The 12,930-nt window shown below is 39.7% G+C and overlaps 1 protein-coding gene across 1 annotated transcript in view; it reads right to left on the bottom strand.

Annotated features, from left to right (window-relative positions):
* Positions 1–12,930, bottom strand: part of Negr1 (neuronal growth regulator 1) — a 671,783-nt gene that overhangs the window by 386,666 nt on the left and 272,187 nt on the right. The window contains exon 2 of the mRNA XM_057793773.1: positions 4,324–4,556. Coding sequence (XP_057649756.1) covers positions 4,324–4,556 — 233 coding nt within the window. The remainder of the gene's footprint in view (positions 1–4,323; positions 4,557–12,930) is intronic.

The following is a 12,930-nucleotide window of genomic DNA, read 5'->3' as shown; positions in this document are numbered from 1 at the left end:
ACCTGGAGACAGGCACTGACAAAGAGGCCCAAAAGGAGTGCTGCCTACTGGCTTGTTCTCATGCCTTGCTCAGCCTGATGATTTTCTATAGGTCCAGAACCACCAGCCCAGGGATGTCACCAGCACAATGGGCTGTACCCTCTCCCATCAATCACTAATTATGAAAATGTTCTAGAGGGTTGCCGGCTTACGTCCTGATTTTCTGGAGGCATTTTCTCAATTGAGGTCCACTTTTCTGAGATTACTCCTAGTAATGGAGGATCTGGAGCCTGAACAAGCTATTCTTTGTAGGTAGACAAGGCTTCCAGATGTGGGACTGGGATACCAACCCAGTCACAACCTGTAATCTCTTTGAACTGTAAGATGTGCTGGGATAATGGTGGTGCAGATCTCAAGGGAGTAATCAACCAATTACTCCTCCAATTTGAGGCCCATGTCATATTCAGAGAGCACACATCTGAAAATGCCTGGATGGCCAGGAATCTGAGGTTGGATAGCCCAGAAACCTAGGAAAGAACCAAACATGGTTGACAAAAGCCAACCAACCAACCAACCAAAACAAAGAAAGAAAGAACCCCCAGAACAAAACATGTCAATGAAATGATTCCTAATGATATCCTGATATACTCATAGGTTGGTGCCTTACACAATTGTCATCAAAGAGGCTACCATCTGCAGCTGACAGAAGCAGATAAAGAGACCCACAGCCAAACATTAGGTGGAGAAAGAGCCCAAATTGGAGATCTCCATTGAGTCCCTACTCTTAAAGCTCAGGGAACCCAGCAGAAGAGGGAGAAGAAATGATGCAGGGGCCAGAGGGATTGAGGACACCTTTCCTTAATGTATCACACATTTCCCACCATGGTGGTCTGATGCCTCTGACATCTTGAGCCAATATAAGGTGTCCTTTCAGATATTCTGCCACAAGGAGGAAAGTAATTAGGTACCAGGCCCACACTGGAAGATCAAATTCCATAAATGAGCATTTAACATGGAATATCTTTGTGTGTCATCTTTGCACTATATCCAATCTTCCCTTTGTGTAACAAGGATGAGGGCAATTGTCTGGAGGATTACTGAATTAATTCCTTTACATGAAGAACTGAAATGCTGTGGAAAGAGGAGATCACACTGAGAAAGGGAAAGTAATCGTGCTATCACTATAGGATAGAAGAGGCCTAAGTCTAGAAAATCCCTTCAATGGGCTGCACTGGCTTGGGTGTTTTATTTGGGTCCCTGGGTTCTCACCTCTTCTCCTTTAGCCTTTTGGGAAGAAGAAGCCATCATTTCGGTGAGTCTGATTTCACTTTCTTGTGTGCCTGTGCTCCTCTACGACACCTTCATTTATCCATTTTGGAATGCTCAAAGTAGAAAATATTAAGTCGTATACCCAAAAAAGTATGATTTAGATTTCCTATTTCCCATCATCCAGAATCATCACTGGGATTTGTGACTTGAAGCCACACTTTCATTCCTTTGTATTTTTATTCTTAGTTAGCATTGCTTCACATGGTCAAAACATTCACATGACTCAAGATTTCAATCTATCCACACTATATTGTATATAATCGATGAAAAATTAACCTATTATTGACCACATTTGCTAATCTTCTATATTAATATCAACTATGACATCACATTCTTTGAATTTCATGGGTGTATGAGTTTAACTCAAGTGGCTTGAATAGTTTTTCTAGTCAGAAAACTAGTAGTCATTCAATTATCCACTTTTAAGGGAAATTTGGGATTAGAATTTAGATGTGCTGAGTTTTACCTCTGTGCTTGTTGTACGGTTTCTCTCTGTATGTTGTGAATACCATTGGTTAACAAAGAAGCTGTTTGGGGCCTGTGATAGGGCAAAAAAATGGAGTTAGATGGGGGATATTAAAGTAAATGCTAAGAGAAAGGAGGCAGAGTCAGAGAGAAGCCATGTAGTCCCACCGGAGACAGCCAGACGCCAGAACTTTACCTGGTAAGCCACAGCCACAGCGATACACAGATTACTAGAAATGAATTACATTTAGATGTAAAAATTATCCAATAATAAGCTATAGCTAATGAGCCAAGCAGTGGTTTAATCAAGACAGTTTCTTTGTGGTTATTTTGAGAGACCGGGCAGCCAGGAAACAAACAAGCAGCCTCCTACAACAAATTGGCAGTCTATGTGGGGCCAACATGTGCTCATTCCTCTATTGTTCTATTTGTTCATATACATAATTTAAAGGCAGCAACAACAGCAATAAATTCCCCACGTAGTTTCTGTGTTTATAAGAACCTCTCTTTTTTTTAGTCTATTTTCTAAAATAATGTTTTAAATCTAGGTCTCCTAACTTGTAGTTAGGCTACACAATGAAAATGAGGTTTGTTGACAGGTGTGTGACAGAGGAAACCGATGCATTCTTCCCTCAATTGCTCAGTTTCTTTATCTTGGTGGATGAAGGATAGACAAATCATTTGGCAAAGGGTATATCCTTCAAAATTATCCAGATAAGCCTGAGTGTCTATGACTATCCATTTATTTTTGCTCATTGAGAAGAAATGTAACTTAAGTAGGATTAACATTTTATGGCATTTATTTAGTTCTTGAGTTGACTGACAAGCCTATTAATGTATTCCATGAGCTTTATTACTGTAATTGGAAAATGGCCCACATGTCAATCAACTTATAATAAGTAATTATGTTCGTAAATACTGTAAAATTATTAGCTTTTAATTTGATCTCATGGCATACCTTCAAAACAGTTGCATGTATTTTTTTTCTATTTCTAAAGGAACAAAATATACTGACAAGCACTCAGCAAGCTCATTCTTAACTGCTCAGAAGTTCATGATCATCAAATGACCTACAGAAACTATCTGGGAAGGCAAACAAGCTCTTTAAAAGTGCTTAACTGTGTAAAACAGTCTCTGCAGTAAAAAAAAAAAAAAACAAGTTGAAAATAAACACCAAAGGAATTAAATGGGTGCTGGGAAAGGGCATGAGTCCCCTTGTCCAGTTTGCACACAGGCATGTGACATGGGAAGATAGAGAATAAAATCAGGATGCATTTCATATTGAGAAATGCAGCCGGGAAGCCTACAGGTTGTAAAGAACAAACCAATGTCAGAGCTTCACTGCCTTATGCATCGTCATCCAAATATTTACTCTTTTTTTTCCCTGGAAAAGGCTGAAAGGTCAACAGCTAGGCAGAGGAGGGTTAGTCAGTCTGGTCAGTAGAGAGAAAAGGGAAGCCACACAGACAGCTGGAGGAGCCAGCTAGACACAGAGGAGGCAGGGAAGCAGAACGGGCAGTACATAGACTAATAGATATGGGTTAAATTAAGTAAAAAAAAAAAAAAAGAGCTAGTTAGCAACAAGCCTAAGCTAAGGCTGAGTGTTAGTAATTAATAGCAATTTTCCATATCATGATTTGAGAGTGAGTTGGTAGCCCAAAGAGAAAAGCCTACACATGAGTAGACCATGCTGTCATTCATTCCGTTACTACTTTTACTCATGATTGTCACAGCATCATTTTGAGATCCAGAAAGCAAAATGCTTCCATGCAGCCAACACATATAAACTTAAGGACAAGTGCATTAAGGTACAAAACTATGCAAATTTCACTCTCTCCGATCATGGTCCTATGTTTTCTTGAAGGATGTTTGCATTGGCTAACTCGGGCTCTCACAGTTAAGTATGAAAGTTCAAAAAATATGTCTTTACAGATTACTGGCTGGCTAGCACTGTTATCCACTGAAATTCAATCAAAAGGCACCAGGGAATATCTTTCCAGTGACTCTGTATTTATATCTAACTTGAGTTATTCCAGAAAGCTATACCTCACATTGTCTCTCAAATGCAAGTGGAGAGGCAATGTGTAGGAAGGTTGGGGAAGGTGACTTTTAGAGTTACCACCCACAATTCACAAGGCTTTCACTTCTCAACTTCTCTGCTCTGGGTTTTTAAGTATTTATTTTAATGTACCAATTACGGGTTCCCTAAGATTTATCTCAGAGATGACTCCAGGGAAGATATGCAATATATCATATACAAAAATCGTAATGTGGCATTAATGGCTATTGCTTGTTCTTGTAAGTGGGGATTCCTGGATCTACATAGCCATTATCCTTTAATGGAACCTAAAAGATAATTCATAGGATAATGACAACATTTTGAATATTGGTAGCTGCTTCTGAGTCATCTCGATATCAATGTTAAATATTTCACATGTCAAGTTTCACAGGGCAGCCCTCCTAAAAACATATAAGACACACATTTTTGGTATCTTAACATTAGACATTTTGAGCTCAGCCCTCCACAGCAGCTCATCAGGAAGCACTCACCTTGCACAGTGAGGTGGACCTGCATGGTCCTGGGTGTGTGCTGGGTCTGCACAGAGCAGGTGTATGGGCCATCGTCCGTCACATCCACATTCTGTATCTGCAGGCTGTAGTCTCTTTTATTCAACGTGGAAATGGAAACTCGAGGATCCACGGACCACTTGTCACCTCCAGCAAAAATGATACTTGACCTGTTGAGCCAGGCGCCCTTTGAAGCTCCATCTTCCAAGTAACACCTAAACAGGGAGGGATGGGGGAAGGGTAAGGGTGATGGAGGGAGGAAGGAAAGAGGAGGGCAGAGGGGGAAGGGAGAGAGGGAAGGGAGGAGAGAGAGATGGAACTGTTATTCAAAATGAGAATGGATAATATCATCTTTGTTATGCATGTCCTTTCCACACAGTGAATAGCAAGAGAGCAGCAGATGTGATATCATACATTTAGGAGATGTGAAGCTGCTGATGCTCACTCATCTTGGATGCACAGTGCACTGAGGCTCAGTTTACTGATGCTCAGTACAATTCTCCATGTTTATGAAATTTATTGTGCATGTGCTTGAGCTCCAGTTCAGAGCCAAACTCTCATCCCCTTCTCTCTGTTTATATAATGATTCCGAAATATAAGCAAAGTCCACACACGTCTACATGAAATACTGCTTCTTTGACACTATAGGAGCAGAGAAGTCTGAGTGAGAAAGCTCTGAGCTGGTCTAGCTCTGAATAAAATATACCATCTATAGAAAGCCAAAGAGCACCACAGAGCTGATAATCCTAAGAAAAATCTGCTGAGTAGCAAGCTTGTAAAAACTTACTATGACCTTCAATTTACAAGATATAAGCTGTTTTCACCAAGCAGCGGCTGTCATCAGTGTGCAGCTGACTTTAGTGACAAAACTGTGTTTCATTTTCAGTGAAGTGGCAACTAGGTTGATTTTTTTCCCCTGTGAGACATTTACTTAACAAACTGCTATGTAGCTGGGAATGTGCATGGTCCTTGTTCTCTAGAAGTTGGCACCCGGTAACAAAAACAGGAAAGCAGTGTTTAGTGACTGCACAGAGGAGAGGAGGTATAGATGAAATCAGACAAGGTACACGAGAAACCCAAGGCTCTCAGGCAAACAGAGGGTGTCGAGAATGGATACAGCAAGACTTTCTGGATGGTGGGCTAAGATGTACAGAGGGATGTGGAACTCACCATAACACAGATATCACTCTGTGGACCTTAAGGGAGAATCAGCTTCACAGAAGCAAGAGGTGTGGAGTAGGAGAGAGGAAGGATAGGACTGGAGACAATCCGGAGATGGCCAATGACAACAAGCATCATACAGCAAAACCTGAAGCTTGCTACTCAAAGTGAGATTCTAGAACAAATGCTTAGAAACCCAATCCTATGTTCAATAGAAGGCGGCAGGATGAGATAGGAACAGAAGGCTGGGGTCATACGCCAGTGATTTTGCTGAGGCCTGAAATTCAATGTTTCATTTTGAAAATGTTCTGTTACAAATTAAAGACTAGTTTTCTTAAATGAGTACAAAGCACTGCTACAGAAGGAGAACACATTCATCCGAACAGTCTGACAGCCTTTCCAACGGAACACCTTGGGGGATTGAACACAGAGTCTGAGATTGCTACAAAATTGCAAGCTGAAGGCAACTGGCAGCCACTACCAAGTTTATGAAAGTAATCAGGGGGCAAACAAAGAACAAGGTTCCAGAAGAATCTAATTTGCAGCCAGCTTCCCCATCTACAGAATTCAAAGCGGTGGGGTTGTAAAGGTCATTTTTAATTGAAAAGCTATTCCTTATGTATTTAATGAAGAAAATAAAACCTCTTTAATGCTATAATTAAACAATTGCAGTGTGTTATTAATTCTTAATAATATACAGAAAGAAGATAGAGGGGACATATTTCTCATTAAACAAGATCATATCCATTGCTGCTCTCAGGTTGAACTCTATATTTATTGAGTGGATCCTTCAAATGCTCCTTGTGTGACCTCTGAATTCCTGGCATTTTATATAGAAAGGTGCTTATCATAGCCCTGGAGGCCATGGCTTGCTGCACCATTTATCCCTATAAAATAAATAGAGATGTGGAGGTTATGAGTTCCCCAAGACACTCCATTGTCGGGTAGCAGGATTGCATTTGCAAACAAGTCTTTTAAAAACCCACATCTGATGCCCTTTCCACAGCAATGCAGATCAAAGACTTAAACATTTTGGATATGGAAAGATGATTAGGATGTTGCAGATGTTACTGCGAGTAATTTCTTATTTAGTGAACGTAACAGATTATTTAACCTGTCTATTCTAAAGGAAGCAGAAAATTCATTAGGGATGGGTATTTTGCCATGAGATTTGGAGACTCTTCTGGGCAGTTCTCTTTCTCTGGAGACAGGCAAAGCTTTGCTTGCATCTGGGGTCAAGAGGACTCCCCACATTAGCTAGCACAGCCAGACACAGACTTCATCCCTTTTTCTGGAGCTGCAGAGGACACCACAGAAGAACTGGTTGGCCTTTGCCAGAGAGAATAGCGAAAAAATGTTCTGTTATGTGTCCTTGGTTGGAAGAGCAACAGACCATAACTATCATTGGCTCCAACCCAATGTTCTTCACGGCACATGCTTAGAAAATTGTTCAAATGAGAATCAGACAAAAATACAGCTTTTGATCAGTTCCATGTATTTCTACACCTTTATTCTCAATAACACTTAACAGACCCTCATAAACTAAAATTACTGTATGTGGAATTTTACAAATTGAGGATAATCAGGCCGGGCAAGGCATGGGGTTTTCTAAAGCAACAGGCTGTAGGTAGTAAATGCATGTAGCTTTAAGGTTAAGGAAATGGCTGCATGAAACTCATTAAATAGGCCAAGTCCACACACACACACACACACACACACACACACACACACACACAGTGTGTGCTGTTGTTTCTAGCATTATTATACTAAGTCCTTGCAAATTTGACATTTCATAGTCATGCTTACTTGTCTTCCTCCTCCATCAAAGCATTTTCCTTTACAACACAAGGAGATATTTATGAGTTAAGAGATTCACTAAGGAGTTGAGGTACACTAGGTGTAGTGGGATGTGGGTGACAGCCACATGAGGAACTCTTATAAATATCTATTTTTCTGAACTCTGGTGCTTTAATATTTTGATGTTGTTACTTTGTTTTATGATATCTAGAATCCACAAATAAAAGTCCCCATAAAACCTAATCTATATAGGATTTATAATGTGAATGGCACAGCACACCCTGAATTGTGAATTGTCCAGACCAAGAAGTGGGAAATATCATTCTGACTGTGTATCCCTGCCCCCAACTGACAAGCAACCTCCTCCAACAGCCAACACCTGTAGCCAGGGCCCTTTTCCCCTTAAGTCAGGCCAAGTCGAGGCCTCCTATTTCACTCTAGAGAAAAACACAATTGCCTGTGGTATCCAAGACATTCTGTGTAGTGAGGGCCTCCGTGTATTTATGATCTTACTGGTTGTTATGGTTGTTTCTCTGTAGCTGTTCTTTGCTTCTTCATAACTGTAATTTTGCTATCATGAATTTTCATATAAACAATCTGACATATAGGCTATCTCATGTGTGGGTCATGACCCACAAGTTGAGAATCGCTGCTCTAAGCTGATGACATGCTTGTGAACATACACAACTGTTCTGTTTGACTTAAGGAGCATTTCCAAACTACGAGACACTGTGTGGAATGTTACATACACTTCACACCATCGGGTGTGTGAGTCCTGCCATCTTTGCTTCACAGATGCAGAAAGAAAGAGACAGATGGCTTCTGACCTAAGCAACCGAGCCACGAGCCATAGTGCCATGCTTGCCCTGTGGCTTCGTGGACAGTTTGGTTCACTCTGCAGGGACATTTTTGCAAAGGACACATGGTAAAGGGAAAGCACTAGGGTGAATAAAAATGTGGTGCAGACCAGGACAGAACTCTAAACAGAGGAATCCAAAGTGGCTGAAAGACACTTAAGGAAATGCTCAACATCCTTAGTCATCAGACAAACACAAATCAAAACAACTCTAAAATTCTATCTTATTCCTGTAAGAATGGCCCAGATCAAAAACACTGATGACAACTTATGCTGGAGAGGTTGTGGGGTAAAGGGAACACTCCTTCATTGATGGTGGGAGTGCAAGCTGTTACAACCCCTTCGGATGTCAGAGTGGTGATTTCTCAGAAAATTAGGAAACAACCTTTCTTAATTCCCAGCAATACCACTTTTGGGTATATATGTAAAGGATGCTCAATTGTGCCACAAGGACATTTGCTCAATTATGTTCATAGTAACTAGCATTATTTGCAACAGCCAGATCTGGAAACAACCAAAATGCCCCACTACACTTAAAAATGGATAAGATAATGTGGTACAATTACACAATGGAGTAACTACACAACAGAAAAAAAAGTAATGACATCTTGAAATTTGTAGGCAAGTGGATGGAGCTGGAAAACATCACATTGAATGAGGTAACCCATACCCATAAAGATAAATGTCACATGTACTTATTCATACGTGACTTTTAGACATAAAACAAAGAAAACCAGCCTACAATTCACAATACCAGAGAACCTAGACAACAATGAGGATCCTAAGAGAGACATACATGGATCTAATCTATAGGGGAAGTAGAAAAAGACAAGATCTCCTGAGTAAATTGGGAGCATGTGGACAATGGGAGGTGATAGAAGGGGAGGGGAGAAAAAGGGAGGGGAGCAGAGAAAAATATATAGCTCAATAAAAATAATTTAAAATACATATAATGGAAGAGTGACTGACAAACTGCCAATATAGGTGAAACAATCTTTCAAATTTCCTGCTTTTCATGGAAAAGTCTGCCAGATACTATGGGCCTGTAAGTGAAGACGGATGTCCCAGTGTGATAGGAGAACTTTGACTGTCCAGGCAGCAAGATGTCTCTGTCAATCTAGAGTTTTGGAAGTTGCTTACAATGCACTTCCTGTTAACTTAAGTAATGTTATATCCTTATGGGGTCTTTGAAGAGTTGAAGAAAGATAGTTATACTTTTCCTTAGTTATGATAAAGGATGAATTAGATATAAAATTTTAGACTCACAAAGATAAGATAGATGATGAGTATTTTCCTTATATTGCCAAATGTAAATGGACTAAATATTGTAACTATACTTCTTGCTTGATCCCTGTTTTGATATGTGTAATTTTACTATGTTAAAGTTAAAACCTTCCTTTTAATTAGACAGAAAAGGGGAGGTTATGTGGGATTCTACTCTGTATGCTGTGAATATGTTTTATTATAAATTAAGCCATAAATATTCAATCTGTGTTCAACTAGAATAATCCACATGCTTATGCAATAACACAGTGATGAATTTTACTTTAATTTTTCTATATTTAAAAGTGATAATGCCAATGTCGTAGGGGTCGTCATGCATAATTTGCAAATAATAGAGCATTAACTTCTCTTAAGTAAAATGGCAATAAGTGGTGGGAAATCCTCATGTACTGAGAATAAAGAACTCAGGAAATTCCCGATGAGCAAACGTATTTTCTTTCATTTCCAAACTGTGACAGAAGAAACCATCTTGTCCTGAAAACAAGGATGTATTTCATCAGGGGCATGGCCACCGTGGGCAAAGACACATGGGAAAGGCCTTGCATATCATCTCATCTGAGGCTTGCAAACAACCTGCGAAGTGACTCCTAGCACCCCAGTTTTCAGGTCTGTGTGCACGAGCACAGGAAATGATCTTCTAGAAGGGGAGGCCTTGCATACGGAGAAGCCCACTCACGGCTTCTAGTTCTGATGGCTTTAAACATGCCTCACGTCAGAAACACCTGTCATTTCCACACTTCAAATGTTGGATTCGGCGAAGCCAGCTTGCCTTCTCCCCACCTGGACTCAAACGTGAGATATTCAAATCGGGAAGAATGTCTAGTCTTTTGCTAACTGGCAGGTGCTCCAAATCTTTGTGGGGATTTTTGTCTGCATTGCTGTCTCCCTGACAGATGCTTCTGGAAGAAATTGGACTTCCACCTCACAAGCTACAAAGGGGATCAATGCTGCATTCAAAATGCCTGCAGGAGGGTTTGAGGTATCAGGGACCGGCAGGAGAGATGGAGACTCAGAGGACTGTTCCTCCAGCCTTCCCTGTAGACCTCACTCCAGAAGCAAAGACAAAATCAGGATATGCATTTGCAGCAGCTTCTCTCACTCCCATCAGCCACCTTCATATCTAAACCATTAGGTGGGTTGCAATTGCATATAAACAACGTCGGTAAAAACAAGCAGTTTACAGTGCGTGGAAAGCCAGACGCTAAAAACCAGCAGGAAAACGCTGCTTTCCAGTATCTGTGAATATTGATGTTTGAGAACAAAGTGAATTTGCTTTTCTCTCCTACAATTTTTCAGGTAAAAAGTATTCTGAGTGCAGATTTCATTTTTTTTTTTTTTTTTTGGTTTTTCGAGACAGGGTTTCTCTGTGGTTTTGGAGCCTTTCCTGGCACTAGCTCTTGTAGACCAGGCTGGTCTCGAACTCACAGAGATCCACCTGCCTCTGCCTCCCAAGTGCTGGGATTAAAGGCAGATTTCATTTTTTAAACAAGAACGGCTCACAGCACAAGTGATCAAGGCCAGGTTTGTAAACTGCTAAGTAAGAGGCTGCTAATCCATATTTTTCTGTCCTTTCAAGAAAATTAAATAAGCCATGATTCAACACGAGCTTTGTCTTAACATGTAAACCAGGGGTATGACCCAGAGGAAAAAGTGAGTGTGCTTTTTTTCCCTATTATCTCAGACATCTTCCTGGAAACAGTTTTAAACTAAGTATATACCCTCCCAAATAAAATAATAAAAGTTGGGAAAAAATTCCAAATTTAAATTTTATTAGATATTATTTTTTGACAAAGGCAAACAGTAGTGTCTTTAGTTAACACAGAGGCTCAAGTGTCTTTCCTATACTTTAACCTAGAGAAGCTAATTTTCCCTAGTTTTTTCACCCATGCAATGGGGGTATGATGCATCTCTACCAGACAGTATTGTCAAGAGGACAAAGTATATCAGGATTGAACCAGGTGTATGTATGAATACAATTAACTATTATCATATTGCCTTACTGTTGCCAACTTTAGGCTTCAAACCATGACAAACATGACTGTGTCATCTACAAGAAAAATGATATAAATGTCATTAGAACAAAGGAGCCCACTCATAGAGCAAGATGTGATTCCAGGACGTTTGCTTATTTCTATGGGGCACTGGTCTGTCGGGTTTACATTTGGACATACTCCTGAAAGCACTTCTTGTCCTCCGAATTCCTAGAAGAGTATTTTTGGTGCTTTTCTACTTTCTATGCCAGCTACGTAGACAAAGGCACCATTTTAGCTTCCTGCAGTCCAAAACTTGCATAAAGAAAACAGCACCTGGTTTATAAGCGGTTGTTTGGGGCAAGCACTTCCATGTCTGCAAAGCCTTTCTTTCTAAAGTAGAGATAACACACCATTTCGTAAATAACTTGGCATTTGGAATGGGATTGAATGGTATGTAAAAGGAGTGTGGTTCTCAGCGTCAGGAAGTCGTAAAATGAGCTATGAGCATACGTACTTTATCACGCTTTATGGTTCAACTCTTCTTAAACCTCCGGCTATAGTTAGGAATCTCCATTCACAGAGGGAATGGACAGACAAATCTCAAGTACCCTGAGGTGAGCTCAGGGGTTAACTGTTCTTTCTCTTGCTTTTATGATACATGACATAGGTCTGCAATCTGCGCACAACTATAAACTTGACATCTGGAATTTACTCCACATTTTGGTCTTTTCAAACCTATAACTTCATATTAATATAGCTATGTCTATTCAAAAAGTATTTTTTTCACTTGAAGTAAATCCAAAGAAATCTGAATAACTGTGACATGATGTTTATTTAAGTTATTTTAATTCTATTTATTTATTTATTTGGTTTTTCGAGACAGGGTTTCTCTGTAGCTTTGGAACCTGTCTTGGAACTAGCTCTTGTAAACCAGGCTGGCCTCGAACTCACAGAGATCCGCCTGCCTCTGTCTCCCGAGTGCTGGGATTAAAGGCGGGCGCCACCACCACCCGGCCAGTTATTTTAAAAAGTATATAGATAATTCTTATTTCCAAAGGAAATGCTAGATGGTTTATTTTCTTGCCTCAAACTAAAATGACTTCCACTCTTAGCACATAATTCATTACTAAGTTAATTGTTTAGTATTTAACACCTTTTATTGATGTCCTATCTTCTCCTCTCTAAAATTAAATACACAAGCCAGCATAAAAATAACTGATCATAAAAAACTAAGACAATATTGCAAGTAAAATAAATGTCTTATTAATAACAGTATGTAACTAATCAAAGCACATATATTATGGTAAATATTTGTTAAATATATTTGTGCTTTAAGAAGTAAATAATGTTTGTATTAATGATGACATTTATCTAGATACATGGAGAAAAAATTTCTAAATTTTGCTTGTGCAAAATAAGGGTTCAGAATTAAATCTTCCTAGATTTTGCATTTGTTATTTGGAAACTCGGAGAAAACCTGTTTTCTACGGGTACACCTGCCATGACACTCCTCATACC

Source organism: Chionomys nivalis, chromosome 18 (genome assembly GCF_950005125.1).
Source record: "Chionomys nivalis chromosome 18, mChiNiv1.1, whole genome shotgun sequence".
In the NCBI taxonomy this organism is placed as follows: domain Eukaryota; kingdom Metazoa; phylum Chordata; class Mammalia; order Rodentia; family Cricetidae; genus Chionomys; species Chionomys nivalis.
Note: the sequence above shows the minus strand (reverse complement) of the source record. Positions and strands in the feature narration are given on the sequence as shown.